The sequence below is a fragment of the Anguilla anguilla genome, chromosome 6 (genome assembly GCF_013347855.1).
Source record: "Anguilla anguilla isolate fAngAng1 chromosome 6, fAngAng1.pri, whole genome shotgun sequence".
Taxonomy (NCBI): Eukaryota; Metazoa; Chordata; class Actinopteri; order Anguilliformes; family Anguillidae; genus Anguilla; species Anguilla anguilla.
In genome coordinates, this window is record NC_049206.1 from 6,113,066 (window position 1) to 6,128,561 (window position 15,496).

The following is a 15,496-nucleotide window of genomic DNA, read 5'->3' on the forward strand; positions in this document are numbered from 1 at the left end:
ATGTACAGTATTTATTTTACAATCAGTATTTATGTGAAGTTGAAACTATACAAGGACTTGTATATTTTGTAAAATGGAACTTGACAACAAAGTATAAACATATCCTTTCTGGAGGAATATCCTTTCTTTAGGTATTGACCAGCAGTTTCATACATTCATTTAAATGCCTTGCATGAGGTAATTTTTTTTTAAATTAGAGACTTTGATGTGACACAAAGTTTGAATGACAACATTGTTTTCAGATGGTAAGATTAAAACAACACAGGGCCAAGTGACTTGAAAGAATTTAGAAAACATTGGGTAGCATTGCTTTGGAATACAGCTTATGTAATTTGAGTGAGCTATGATAGCTAATATTGTTCCATGTAACTTTGCACAATTTTGATATCAATACTTTTAATGGCAGGCCTAGATTTGAAGTAATGACTTATAGATAGTGCTTTGTATGTGTGAGTAATTCGGCATTTTTGTACGTTGAAAACTGGTTTTTCATCCGATAATACATACAGTGCAGAAAACAAAAAAAACTGCACACAGACTTACTGTCCAGGACTGGAGTTGAGTACACCTGTCCTAGACCACTGGTTCCAGCCTACACCCAGGCCAGAGGTGGGCAGTTCCAGTCCTGGAGGACCGGTGTGTATGTAGGTTTTTGTTTCAAACAATTCTACTGACTAATTGAGCTAATTGGCCATATACACCAACACTGGTTCACACGTAGATTATAGCACAGTAAAAACACCTCATATAGGGACGCAAGAACGATCTTAGGCTGTCATTCATGCACTTATCAAGAAATGGAGCTCAAATTTAAGTCGGCAAAACTGCTCGGGCTAATTGAGTAATTATGGCCAGAAGTTGACATGAAGACAGCCCTCGGTGCCCAGTTCACTCCTGCACTACGAGAATCAGTCACCAGAGGGCACTAGAGTCCACCATGGACACAAAAGCAAGCATTTACACAGCATGTAAACTTAGTGTCACACACGGTAATGGCAGCAAAAGATGAGGAGAGGTTCAAGAAGAACATAAAAAATTCTTTTTTTTTTTTTTTTTTAAAGAAACGTTTGTAAAATACTTAGACTTAAATTACCACCACCCCCTCCTCACTGCTAGTCCTGGAAATCCAGGCGGATCCACAGGAGCGCCTGACCAGACAGTCCCAGTTCTGTGAGTGCAGTACTGTAGTTCTACTGAGGTCAGTGGTGATCAAATAAAATATAACTTTTCACTGTTTGAAAGGAACAGTTGAAAATTCATAGAAACTGCACCCCTGCAGTTATCTTGAGCTATAATGCTCTGTATCAGAAATTGAATATATTGTAATATGGAAGCTGTCAAGGTGACTGTGGTGTGGGGATGGCTGGTTTAAGCAGCCACACCTGCCCTTGGTCAAGCTAATTAGACCTGGCCAATTGGATAATTGGTTAAGAATTAGATAATTGGCCAGGCTAATTGGACCCGGGAGCAGGAGTGGCTGCACCTGTGCGTAGTGAGGTAATCAGTGCGCACAGGTTAAATCGGCCAGCCCCACTCACACAAAGCGGAGCCTCTGTCATGACTGTTTTACATCTGCTCACTTTGGCTGTAACATCTTGCCAACCCTCGTAAATAAATCTGGACTGTTTGAACATCATCTCCCTGTGTCTCTGTGCTGGAGGGCCCCTTGGAAAGCCACTTCGGTGGCCTGTGGCAGGCTTGTTTGCCACAGTGACCTATTACAGTGTGAACACCAATAAAATCTTAACGCAAAATTTTACTAAGTTTGGCTTGGGACAGCAGGAACGGGAGAGGATATGTGGAAGTAGTAATCTGAAATGTCTTTGTTGAAATGCTAGAATTACAAATGAATCATTTTTGGAACGATGGTGCTATGAATAGTGGGGGCTATGAGGATGGGGATGAATACAATATAGAGGGTATAATATAGAGGGGTACAAACTCACCAGGAAGGATAGATACAATAAGAGAGGTGGGGTATAGCTCTCTATGTAAAAGAAAATCTTAATGTGCAAGAAATTCCAGAAACTGGCCAACTCATGTCTGGTGAGGATATTTGGATTAAGCTCATATAGGAACATGAAAGGGGTCTTACTATAGACATGTGTTTCTGGCTGCCAGCTTCAGACAGTAGTCTGAAATCAATGCTTTTTGGAAACGGAACAGGCTTGTCAGGAAGGTGAGACTATTATTATGAGTGACTTCAATTAGCCCATCATTAATTGGGAATTGATGACAGCAAGGAAAATGTGAGGAAGAATCTTTAGATGTAATAAATGACATTTTTTGGCACAATATGTCAGTCAGCCTACAAGTCAGTCAATTCTGGATCTGGTGCTATGCAACTTGCAGCATAGAGATAATCGAGCCACTTGGGGAAATTGATCATTCTGCTTTTTTTCCTAGATATATTTTGGCAAATTAACAGGGCCTCCTCGAAGTCCAGATTTATTTATTTGAAACTAGCCGATTTTAACAAGATACGAGCAGCTTCTTGATTGCAAGACTGAATGAAAAGTGTGGCAGGTTTTAAAGGGTTATTCTTGAGGCACAATGTAAATTTATTCCACAGCTAAGGAAAATTAAGTTGAAGAAGCAGTCTCCCCAATGAACAAAGCCACGCCAGAGAGTTTGAGAAAAAAAAGATATGTAAAGTTCTACATGTGTAAAATAAGAACATAAGGTAGGATTACTTGTACAAAATTGGAATGTGCTCAATTTGAAAAAGACTTGGGAGTAATGGTTGATAAAAGCCTTTCAGGTTCTAGGTACCGTGCTGTAGCAGTTTATTATTGCAGAGTTTTTATGTGTTCGTTTTGTACATTTTTTCAGAATCAACCAGAAGCTGAACAAAACAAAGAACTCCCTGCCCCCTTGCATGCAGATGGTTGGCGAACTGCCAAAGACAGGGGGTTTGTGAGGGTGAGTGATGCTCTTCTACGCCTTCTGCTGGCAGGTGTGGAAAGTGCAGGCCTTCTCCAGTTCTGTGGGGCCGAGAGAAGAGGGGGAGAAAAACATGGCATCGGTTATTGCATGAACAGGGCTATCAGGTTAGGCGTCAGTTATCATACAAACAGGGCTATCAGGTTAGGCGTCAGTTATCATACAAACAGGGCTATCAGGTTAGGCGTCAGTTATCATACAAACTGGGCTATCAGGTTAGGCGTCAGTTATCATACAAACAGGGCTATCAGGTTAGGCGTCAGTTATCATACAAACAGGGCTATCAGGATAGGCGTCAGTTATCATACAAACAGGGCTATCAGGATAGGCGTCAGTTATCATACAAACAGGACTATCAGGTTAGGTGTCAGTTATCATACAAACAGGGAAATCAGGATAGGCATCAGTTATCATACAAACAGGGCTATCAGGTTAGGCGTCAGTTATCATACAAACAGGGCTATCAGGATAGGCGTCAGTTATCATACAAACAGGGTTATCAGGTTAGGCGTCAGTTATCATACAAACAGGTTGGCAGCCAGGTGTCTTTTTTGATGGGGGCCCGGCGCAGGCCAGCGACAGACCGATGGCAGAATTAAGGTAAGGCCCTATAGTTTCTGTGATAACAGAATCACAGACGGAATCGCGGAATTGAGAATTTAAAAAAGCTGTAACACAGATTCCATAGGGCCCTACATTAAGCCAGTGCTAAAAGCTGACTGGAGATTTGAAAATATGACTACGTAATGTGATTGTTGTTATAAATAAGTCGTTTTTTTAAAAATGCGTGTTGAATAAATAACTATTTACAGCACAGCATAGTCTTACAAAGAATCTAACAACAACGTACAGACTTGGAATGCTGTGTTTTCAACAACAACAAAAGAAATTAAATAAAAATAAATATCAAAGTTTTTGCACTCTACAAAACAACCTGGAAAAAAGTCCTGATTGGCTACTGAATCTTACAACAAGCCTAGGAATGCTGGGCACATTTAAATAGGGATGACAATCGAGAACCGGTTCCAAGTTGTCCCATTCATTGGAATCGTATGCCTCCAAGCTTATCGATTCCGCTTCTTGAAGCCAGCATGTTTTTACGACAGCTGTGCATTGCAAAACAATGACGTAACGCCTTGGGGGAGGCACGCACACAGGCAGCCTCTCTCAGGTGTTTGTTCTGGATGGCAGCTGTCACAACAAATTTGATCCGGGCTGCCAGCCTTGATACATTCTCTTGCAATAAAGATTCTAAGACAATTTCTAAGGCAATTGCTCTGGATTAATGGGTTGTTTTCTAGCCTGAAACAAGATCGTATTACGAAATGACTACACATGTCATGTAACGTGCAAGTAGTTGGCTATCTCCCTGGATATTAAGTAAATGTTTTTACCAATAAATAATAATAATACATGCGATTTTATCCAGGGAAATAGCTACACAAAAAGACAAAATTAATGTCGTGGTTGCGATTGCCGTCGTAGATGTCAGAAGGAAATGTCACTGACAAAAAAAGTTTGCTCTCTCTGCAGTGGTTTGGGCTGGAAACGAGCTGTAAGAGCGGGATATGCACAACACTGCCTACTGATTGGCTACTGAATCTTACAACAATGTGCAGCCTTGGAATGCTGGGCGCATTTCAACAACAACAAAATATCTATGTATCTGTGTTACTGACTGTTTGGCTAGCTAGCTAATTTAGCTAAATGATCACGTTGTCATGCACATCAATGTCATAAAGCTAACGTTATTAATAAACAAGTGAAGTCCTTATTTCGATGGTGATTAATAAATCATGTAATGTTACAATGTATTGAACGTTACATTCTTGCTACTAGTTTAATGTTACCTACACACTGCTTAAGTTAATATAAACAGAATGTACTTACCGACGAGATGAAGTGATAACACAGTTTGTAACGAGGTTAGCTAGCCTACTAAAGAAATGGTGCCTTGCTAGGTAACGTTAGCTTGAGATAGTTGGGAGCATCAAGTGTTGAACGTCATTCTATGCACAATGAGGGTAAAGAACACTGATCTCTGACCTGCTGTTTTCCTAATATAGTGCAGTATAATAGTGCGTTCACGTTTTAACCGACAGATGTCACTCGTGAGCTTTCCAACCGAGCCGACCCACTGTAACTGTAGTTTAAAAAAACATCTTAAAAATGCATTAAAATTTTTTTTTTTTTTTTTTTAAATCCCCGATGCTTAGGCCCGGCGGGCCGCCGGGCTTGCAATACACTGTGTCAGTTATTATGCAAACAAGGCTATCAGGTTAGGTGTCGGTTATCAGTTAACTGGATGGTCCGGTGTGGTTTCAGTTACACGCAGGGAAAATGGTCGAGACAAAACCTACCTGACACGCTGGTGGAGCAAGTCTTGAGCGAGGTCACAGCGTCGTAATATTCTTTCCCCAGGAAGTCCTTGAAACTCTGGCCTTTAATCACCTCCTGGAGACACTTGGTGGAGTCTTCAAAGAGGAGGTTACTCCCTTCGGACTGGAACATCTTAAACAAGCCAGTGTTGAAGCCGTTGATTCCGAACAGGCTCTACGGGAGAAGGTACAAAAGACTGTTCAGAAACTAGCTACTTGCAGCTGGGCCCGTGTGTGTGTGTGTGTGTGTGTGTGTGTATGCGTGTGTGTGTGTGAGAATGTGCATTAAAGTTACCTCACAAAACTGTAATACCTGGGCAAATTTCTTAGCTACCAGGATAGGCTGCGAAACACATGCATGTTATGTTAAAGTTTTTTTTTTTGTCAAGGTCTGGGGGGCATACTACAAAGCAAGATTATGTGGATAGCAAGCTACACTACATTTCCAAAAGTATACTGTATGAACACCTGAACATCACACCTGTATGTACTTAAAGGCATTCCTGGGGGAAGAACTAGGTGCAGATATACTCAGGGGTCTCTTTGCGGGGCAAAATTATTTACACCAACATATTCCGCTGGCTTTCCCCAAGGATACGCTCTATGAAAGATAAAGATTCTCAAAGGAATACAATACATATGCAAGCTCCTTTGACCATATATGTCTATATCCACGTATTCCTTAATCACGGTATAGTGATAAGCCACTGATATCAGTGTATCCTTGAGATTGTGAATACATTTGTGTGATTGAAAGATTTGAAAGATTTTAGTGCTGTATAAAGTTTAAAGTTTTGGAACTCTAGAATGTGCAGTCGTCACTTGAAATAAACTGAAGGACAATCAGAAAGTGTGTCGATCTATTTGTTATGAATGGTAATGTAAATAAGGTATTTACACGATTAGCATTTTTTTTTCAATGCTCCTCCCTGGCTTTGTTGGTGGCAACGGTGTTGCTTTTAACCATTTTAACTGCTTTATATTCTTTATTTAGTCCTTTTAGTCTTTATTCCTCAGGACAGAATTAAGCTGCTCGAGTACGGTCAACAACAATGCCCCTTTTATGGGAACACGCACAGAGCTCAATTAACAAAGCCCATGTTCACTCAGCATGTTGATAACCGCCTTCACGATACTGGTTACACCCGATTGCGGTTGTAAGGTTTTGTCAAGCCAGCTAATGGAAAGAAACCCTGGGCATGTTAAGCTTCCTTTGTAGTGAACCCCCCAGAATAAACCTCATTTATTAGTCAACATTCTTACGGTACGAATGCTGCGGTTCAGGTGTACTGAATTTTAGGAGCACGGTTTTTTGGTCCTGCCCACCTCCTGGTCCTTCAGGACAGCCACCACCTGGTCCCGCATCTCGGGCCGGGTCACGACGGCGTGGGCGGGCACTTTGGCCAGGTGACATTTCACGTAGTCAGAAACCGGGGCCCTTGTATTATCAAGGCACAGCAGCTCAAAATCAGCAGACTTCAGGGCCGACGCCCAGGAGGGACCATTTCCTAGGCAGAGATTAGGATGAGATGGTCTGCAGCGCACACACACAGGCATGCACACACACACACACACACAGGCATGCACACACACGCACACACACACAAGCACGCACACACACACACACAAGCACGCACACACACACACACATAGGCTTGCATACACACAAGCGCACACACACACACGAGTGTGCACATACATGAAAAACACAGGTATGCGCACACACACACATGCAGGTATGCACGCACACACACACGCATGCATGCACACACGCACATGCACACCCATGCGCACATGCATGCACAGATGCATGCTTGTATGCATGCATGGACACACACAGGCATGCAGTCACGTGCACACACACACACGTATACATACACATACAAACACATGTTGTGAAGGATATTTAGCCTATTTAGAGTAGCTTCAGTAAATATCCAGCTGTTTAAATGGATCTGTTTAAAAACATGCAAGCTTTCTTTGTCTTTTCACTGAGGGTGGGTCTGCTAAATATACAAATGGAAATGTTAACACTTTTCTATACAGCTATATACTGTATAGACAGAGTCTATACAGCTCATATATGTTTAGATAGATGACTCCATACTGTGCTAAAGACAGTTCTTACCATCACTGTTCTCTCCCACAGTTTTGTGTTTCACAAAGGCAACATCACCAACCTCCGCCAGGCACCTTGCAGAGAGGGAGAGGGAGGTCAGACACATCATGCGCACACAGAGAGAAACAAAAAACAAATGCATAACACAGACAGTGGAGGACATTACACACAGACACACCACACACATAGTGCGACTCAAAGTATAATGGGAAAGGAGCTGGTCTTGTAACCTAAAGGTCACAGGTTTGATTCACTGGCAGGACACGGTTGTACCCTTGAGCAAGGTACTTAAGTATATGTATTGCTTCAGTGTATATCCAGCTGTATAAATGGATGCGATGTAAATGCTGTGTAAAAACGTTGTGTAAGTCGCTCTGGTTAAGAGAGTCTGATAAAGGCCGGCAATGTAATGTAACACACGCAAAGTATAAATGTGCCTTACACATCGCTGACAGAGGGACCAATACACACACGCACACACACACACAAACACACACACACAGGGAGGGAAAAACAAAACCAGTCTACTCACGTCACGCATGTGCAGCAACAGAGAAACAACTGATAGCAGAATATAGAGAAAGTGAAGAACTGTGCACATCACACAGAAGAAAGAGATGGAGAGAGAGACAGAGACGGAGAGAGAGGAGAAAACAGAGAGAGAGGGTGAGAGAGAGATAGACACAGGGAGAGAGAGATAGAGACAGGGAAGGAGAGAGAGAGACAGGGAGAGAGGGAGAGAGAGAGACAGGGAGAGAGAGGAGAAAAACAGAGAGAGAGGGTGAGAGAGAGATAGGGGGAGAGAGAGAGAGAGACAGCCTGTGCACATCTCACAGAGAGGGGAGCAGGCCGTACAGCCCTACTGTACCGGAAAGCTCCGCTGTTGCCGTAGTACAGCTCCTCTGTGTTAGCTCTGCACTTGACGCCTCCCCTGTTGTACTTTCCCTTGCACAGTTTGCACAGACTGGACCCCTCGTCGGCCCCAGGGGCACAGCTCTCGCTGAAGAAACTGGCTGTCAAACGAGGGAGCAACGTAACCCCCAAACGGCGAAAAAACGGTAAGCAGTAGCCCCCTTCTCTCTGTGTTGTCCAATGCAGAGCCCGTGAACACAGACCCACAGAACTACATTTCAGCTGGAAAGGCTACTCCCAATCAATGAGACAAGGGACAGCCATTCCATTTATAACTGTTTTAATGGGAATGTTCTCATGTAAAAACCCTTTTTTGTTCTTACATAAATAACATAAATTTAATTAATAGAAAAACCTGAACCCAAACTGTCGGCTGACAAATGATACGCCAGCTCTCCGCAGCCAAACAATGTACACACACAGACACGCACACACAAACACATGCTCACGCAAAGACACAGAACACATTCAGCGTCACGGCTTCAGTGTCACTATAACACTTTGCCAGCACTCTCAGGCCTGTGACCCATGACCCCCAACACTACTCACAGAATTCACAGTCATTTGTGTCCCTGCGGATGAGACCCATGGGGACGTTCCAGCCCGCAGTGCGGCCCATTCCAGTGTGACACGACTTCTTGCCCCTCAGGTCAGCCCAGGAGAAGCCTGTGCCCTTCTTCACCACGGCAACAGCATAGTAAGAGGAGGTGGGGGTATCTCCAGAATTACTACATTTAGCTGTGAATAGAAACAGACAGAGAGACATAAAATTACATTATAAATAATGTGGTTCCAAATGAGGGAATTGGTGGATGTAGAGATGGTTAGAACAGATAAACCAGCCTATCAGGGGTGGTTCTGAAGGTGGTTCTGACGGCGGTTCTGCGTTTGACCGGTACCTTCATCATACTGCTCCGCCATGACCGGAACCAGGCCACACATCCCCGCAGTGTACAACGTCCCTCCATCCAACGCCATGGCATCTGCCTCTTTACGCTGAGATGAGTGAGAGAAACATAAAGAGAGATAGAAATAGAGACACGCATGAATAAAAAGAGATGAGAGAAAGAGGAAGAGAGAGACGGAGACAAAGAAATAAAGAAGGAACAAAAAGAGAGGAAGAGAGAAGCAGCGAGAGAAATTTAACTGTCCTTCCCAAAAAATTGTTTCTATATCTTTTAACACACCCCCCCCCCTCCCGGATCTTGTTATGTAAGGCATAATCCCTGACGAGGCGGTCAGCTATTGAGAAATAAAGGCAGCCGCAGAGGGGAGGGGGCTTGCCTCTGTGAAGGCCATTGTTTACCCATAGCTGACCGCCTCATGTCACAGCATGCTTGCCTATTCAGGAGCATTGGCTAACGGGATACTGGAGCAAGATACAAGGCAAGTTGACACTAGTAGGTCATCGGACTCTCCTTAATACAATTTAGCATAAATTGTAATAACGGACTGTCTCCTGACATCAATGGCATAACACTGTCTACCTGGACCAGACAACACAAAACCGCTGTATCGATAGCTGAAAGACAACTACTTTTTATTTTTTATTATTCTGCTCTGCCTCTGTAATTCTGGCTCACTGTCTCTCTCCTGACCCTGTCAGTGTCGCCGGCATTTATTTGCTCCCCAGCCTCTGATTCAGCCTCACACCTTTTGTAATGTCGCTAACACTAGGTCAGTTTTCTCTTCGCCCACTGCAAATCTGATTGAATGTACTGTACAGCTAGCGCAAGTCATAAAACTAGGCACAATCACAAAAAAAAGTTGTCAGCTGTGGCACGTCTTTCTGCAGAGTGATACGAACAGTTCTAGGTTAAATCGGACTGTTACGCATAGCAGCAGTCATTATAAAGTAATATCTGACCACTGAATGCCTAAAGTGACCAATCAGAATCGAAAATTGAACAAAGCCGTGTAATGAACCATGTTATACCATGATCTTTTTGATGCAGTCGTCCACAGTGGGTGCAGTAGCACAGCTGATCTGGTCTTTTGCAGAGTCTGCATCGATGCTTGAGGCCCAGTTATCGCATTTTTTGATCTCCTCATGCCCCACCGCGCACCACTTCACCTCCTTGGCATCCCGCTTCATGTCAGTGCCAGCTGTGGGCAAGGGGATCCGCCAAGCACAAATGAGCCAGCCGGACACGGATGCGAGTGCATGTATGCATGCATGTGTGTGCGCGTGTGCCTGTGTGTGCGTATGTGTCTCACCTTTCTGCAGCGAGCGGACGATGCTCATATACTCTGCACCCAGGTAAAGGAAGCTGTCTGTGCTCTTGGGAATCTGGACCAGTTTGACTGGAGAATCTGAAGAGCAGGTCCTTAGCTTTGTAGTCGGTGGACGAGAAAAGGGAAAATTTCTGTTGCACACACACAGGCCCAAACACAACCGGATTAGAACCTGACCACCCATTCCACAACAGAAGCTCTGGTTGAGCTGGCGCAGCCATATGGGGGAGACATATAGGTGTGGCAGGTGAATGGTACAAGTGTACAGGCCAGTGGTGCAGGTGTAGTGGCCCAGGTGTAAAGAAGGATGGTACAGATGTGACATTGTCAGGTGAGTCGGTTGCACATGACACAGGTGAGCAGCGAGGGTACGACTGATGGACAGCACAGGTGTTTCAGGTGTACAGGTAAGGAGTGTACCATGGCCGTCTGAAGCATTTGCCAGATACGGTCAGCCAGGTCTGCGTCCTTACGGCTGACCACAGCATGGGCGGGCACTTTGGCCAGGTGGCATTCAGCAAAGTCATTGACGCTCTTCCTGGTGCCATCCTTACACAGCAGCTCGTAGTTTGATTTCTCTGAGTCTACAAACAGGAAGTAGGAAACAGGAGGCGGAGTCAGTTATGCACATGCTGTGAGTGGTAGGCCTTGTCTGAAACAGCATGCCTGCCTACTACTGAGTACACAAGTTGTGTACAACTTGTATGCAACTTGTACACTCAATAGTAAGCAAATCAGCTGTTTCAGACACGGCCCTAGCTTCTCTCCAGAAAAGGACATAAAGAAAAAACTGCAAGAGTAACCAAGGGGCCAAGACCAGGCTTAGTGTTTGAAGGTCACTTCCTGGTGTTGTTGAGAGACATTGCTCTCTAGCGCCAGTGTGGTTGGCTCCAGTATAGGTCTGTCAGCCACCAGATTAATTATAAGCCAACAGTACCAATGCGGTCAAAATATGAAGTCAATCATTTTTACATCAACGATAGGTGTTTTTTCTTTGTCTAGTGTCTCCGTATGTGTCAATTTGTTAAGTTATTGTATCATTTTGAGAATATTTGAAAATTTTGTGGACCAATCAGGGACAGTTTGCATCGCTGCCTATTCACAGCGTATCACTCGAATGTCTATGGGTAAGGGCACAGTCACTTTGTCCATATTGGGTTTTTTTAAGGTTTATGAGAGTAACGTGAGCATTGACGTCAGCATCAGCACATTTGTCATCAGTTCACACAAGTCTTATTAACACATATTACATATTTCATATTACACAGCAAGCAAGTGCCAATCGGACCGCCATTAGTGCCAGACTTGGTCCCCTTCTGCTAACAACAGGGCTGTTCATCCTTCATCCTTCTCTTTTGCATTCTGTTAACACCAGATACCTCATCTTGACTGCTTAGCCACAACTGTACACCAGTGGACTAATTTGCAGTTCGCTGCGCTCTGTCAGGCCAATAAGGCACAATTTGAATTGGTGAATTGGTGATTACCTGGGACTGTCGTATGTTCCACAAAGGCTACATCACCACCACCCTCCACCAGGCACCTGACAAGAGAGAAAAGGATAAGATGTCCGACAACCCATATTTATTTTCTTAAGAGTGACTCCAAACACACAGAAAATTTAACTTTGTCATTTTTTTTTTAATTAAAAAAAAAAAAAAAAAAAAAAAAAAACAGAATCCATGTATGAAATCACAAATCAAAGCACACTAAAGCAACTCAGGTTAAGCACTTTACTTGGGCGTGCAACAGCAGTGTCCTGCCTGGGAATGAAACCTGCAGCCCCATTCCTTACCCACCCCAAAGCCCAAACTGAACATGCTGGATAGAGCCAATATTAAAATGTCCCTCTCAATGTGGTCCAACACTCACATTAGCCTTTTTCTGTGTATGTCAATGGTTTGAAGACAGACACAGCACGGACATAGCAGAACTGAGAAATGTACATCAACCACGTTGTTCATGCTGAGAGAAGGCAGTTGTACCGTCCACTTAAAATAAAATTTCTGACTGGTTTTTATCTAACTAGTTTCCCATTTTCTCATGAAATTTCAACTATTTTTCCAAAGAAGGAAATCTCCAACTTTATTTGTGTGATAGTCAGAGACAGAATATTCTCCATAGTCGGTAGTCAGCCACCCCTAATAACTATGACGATTAAAAATTATTTTGTTTGCACACCCTGTGCAATACGGTAAACCAGAGATTTTCATTTCTGACCCTGGCGGGCAGCAGTTTTCTCGGGACCAGGACCAGGGATGAAGATCATGGGGTAGATAGGGAGAGATCAGAGGAGAAAGCAATGGTAGCCCTGCAGGGGGCGCGGTGGGACTCACTTGAAGGCTCCACTGTCGTCATAGAAGGGATTCTTGTGCGTACGGGAGCAGTCGTTCCCGCACAGCTTACACAGGTTCTTGTACTTCTTAGCGTGCATATCCTGGTCAGCTCCCGGAACACAACTTTCAGAGAAGAACTCTGACACGGCTGCAGAGAAAACGGAAAATGCATTTCAGTGCACTGAAACATGCTTAAAAATGCACTGAAACATGACAAAAATACTCTGATGCGTGTTTAAAAATGCACTAAAACATGTTTAAAAACATACTGAAGCATGTTTTAAAATGCCCTGAAACGTTTGAAAATGCACTGAAACATGCTTAGACATGTTAAAACAAGTTTGAAAATGCACTGAAACACACATAGGCATGTTGAAAATGTTTAAAAGCGCACTGAAATATGCCCAGAAATGTGCTGTAAACACATTTAAACACACAGGCAAGGATTTATACACATTCTTGCACACACCGCACTGTGACAATTTTCATCGCACTGGCAAACATGACGTTCACTCCTGTGCTTTTCATCCGCCACCGGTGTTCTCAACACAATAAGGCAAAATCATGGGAATGTCTCCTTGGACCCATTTCACTGCATGGCCTAAAAGAAACTACATGGCCCACAGTGCAGTGCGGCAGATCACCTTTCACAAGAGTTACATCGTCGATTCCACCCCAGGAGATCTGTTTCTGAGCTAGCAGAGTACCGATGGGAATTATCCAACCAGCAGACTTCCCCAGGCCCGTGTGACATGACTTCTTCCCCTTCAGATCTTTGAACCCGAAGTTCGTGCCCGCCTTTGCCACGGCAACAGCGTAGAAGCAGGTGTCAGAGCCTACAGGGGAAGGGTGGAGACAACTTAGTGAGTTTTCACCCTGCTTTCTCTCTCTCTCAACCCCACTGTCTGTGTCTTTACCCTGCTCCCTCCGTTTATGCAACATGGAACCTGTAATCACCAACTGAGCGTTCAACAGCATTAGATTAAAGAAGCACATAGAGAAATATCATACCATTCATCACAAAGGAACGATTCCACAGCCTCTACTCATGAACTCCCCCCTCCTCCCCCTTGCCCCACCACCCCATTAACGGTGCTGCAATCCTTTATATCAGGAATTTTCAACCAGTAGCTCTGGAGTCAAATGTGGGCCACTGTAGTCCTAGCCATTTTATCATTGAGAAAAAAAAAAAACGAGACAGGGCACACAAGCCCCCCTGCTTGAGTTATATAGCTATGCATCCTCAATCTTATCCAGAAAGGGCCGGTCTGGGTGCAGGAACACACCTGATTCTACTAATCAAGGTCCTTAGCAAAGACTCTAGTGGTTGATTAGTAGAATCAGGTGTGTAACTGCTTGGTTGGAATGAAAGCCTGCACCCACACTGGCCCTTTCTGGATAAGATTGAGGACCCCTGCTCTATGGTGTTTATTTCCATGTATATATAATTTATTGACCTATGATTCATGATACCAACATAGCCGTAATCTTATCATAACCTTCACCCTTCACTGCCGTGTCGAAAGCCCCTGGCCTACCTGGGCCGTAGTCCTCGGTGATGATCGGGTGCAGGTCGTAGTTTTCGGTTCCAGCATGGTAAATATCACCTCCATCTAGGGTAACAGCATCTGCTTCCCTATCCTGAGAGAGAGAGAGAGATTTGAGTTTTAACAAACCTTTATTGTACAATACACAGCCAATGGAGAGAGAGAGAGAGAGAGAGAGAGAGAGAGAGAGAGAGAGAGAGAGAGAGAGAGAGAGAGAGAGAGAGAGAGAGAGAGAGAGAGAGAGAGAGAGAGAGAGAGAGAGAGAGAGAGAGAGAGAGAGAGAGAGAGAGAGAGAGAGAGAGAGAGAGAGAGAGAGAGAGAGAGAGAGAGAGAGAGAGAGAGAGAGAGAGAGAGAGAGAGAGAGAGAGAGAGAGAGAAAATGCACAAAGGAATTTTTGTTCCTAAATACATTACTTTCTTGGCCAGCACGCACCGTTCTTTTATTTATTTTCACCCGCACAATCTATTATGGGCTTTTATATGTATTTTGAAAGCCGTACTAAAAACTAAAAACTGTTATGAGCAAAAATGTTTTTAATCATTAGTCAGACGTATATTAACGACAGACGCTTTGAAATTCACATCAATCAGACTTTTCGCCATAGATGCCGGCGATAGAGTAACAGCGCCGTCCACTCACCTTAATGGCTTTTATGCAACCATCCCAAACAGCCGGTTCTTTCGGAACCATGCACGTCAAAAGGCCCTTCAGTTCATTTTTGCCCGCTAGGTCGTCACATTTCTTCTTCTCTGCTTCAGACTGCACGCACCATCTCACCGGAGGAGCTGCCAGTGCCGAGGCTGTGGGGGGAAGGCGACCAGACAGCAGCGCAACACCTGACACGGTTATTCTAATGATCGTACTTTTTGCCCCATCATTGCCGTGCACGACTCTTAATTGCAGCGCTAACACTTGGAGAAACAGCGGTCAAACAGTTTCATCGTCATTCTAACCATTGTTCCTCGTCATTTTTTAACAACAAATATGAACATTAATTTGTATAATTCGTAGATTATAAGATGTAC

The 15,496-nt window shown here is 43.9% G+C and overlaps 1 protein-coding gene and 1 long non-coding RNA gene across 5 annotated transcripts in view; both read right to left on the reverse strand.

Annotated features, from left to right (window-relative positions):
• Positions 1–2,737: 2,737 nt before the first annotated feature.
• tfa (transferrin-a) overlaps positions 2,738–15,496 on the reverse strand; it is a 78,532-nt gene continuing 65,773 nt past the window's right edge. The window contains exons 24-30 of one of the 4 annotated variants that reach the window (XM_035423113.1): positions 9,252–9,348; positions 8,902–9,090; positions 8,309–8,453; positions 7,450–7,514; positions 6,648–6,829; positions 5,305–5,496; positions 2,738–2,994 (exon numbers count right to left, since the gene is read on the reverse strand). In XM_035423113.1, the coding sequence (XP_035279004.1) occupies positions 2,938–2,994; positions 5,305–5,496; positions 6,648–6,829; positions 7,450–7,514; positions 8,309–8,453; positions 8,902–9,090; positions 9,252–9,348 (927 nt within the window). In that variant the 3' untranslated portion in view covers positions 2,738–2,937. Of the gene's footprint in view, positions 2,995–5,303; positions 5,497–6,647; positions 6,830–7,449; positions 7,515–8,308; positions 8,454–8,901; positions 9,091–9,251; positions 9,349–15,496 lie in introns of all 4 variants that reach the window. The other 3 variants (XM_035423119.1, XM_035423114.1, XM_035423115.1) reach the window with 3 other exon arrangements.
• On the reverse strand, positions 9,527–10,282 carry LOC118230256. The gene is made up of 2 exons (XR_004765812.1): positions 9,840–10,282; positions 9,527–9,721 (listed from the first exon to the last, which is right to left on the reverse strand). It is a non-coding gene; the product is annotated as an uncharacterized LOC118230256 (long non-coding RNA).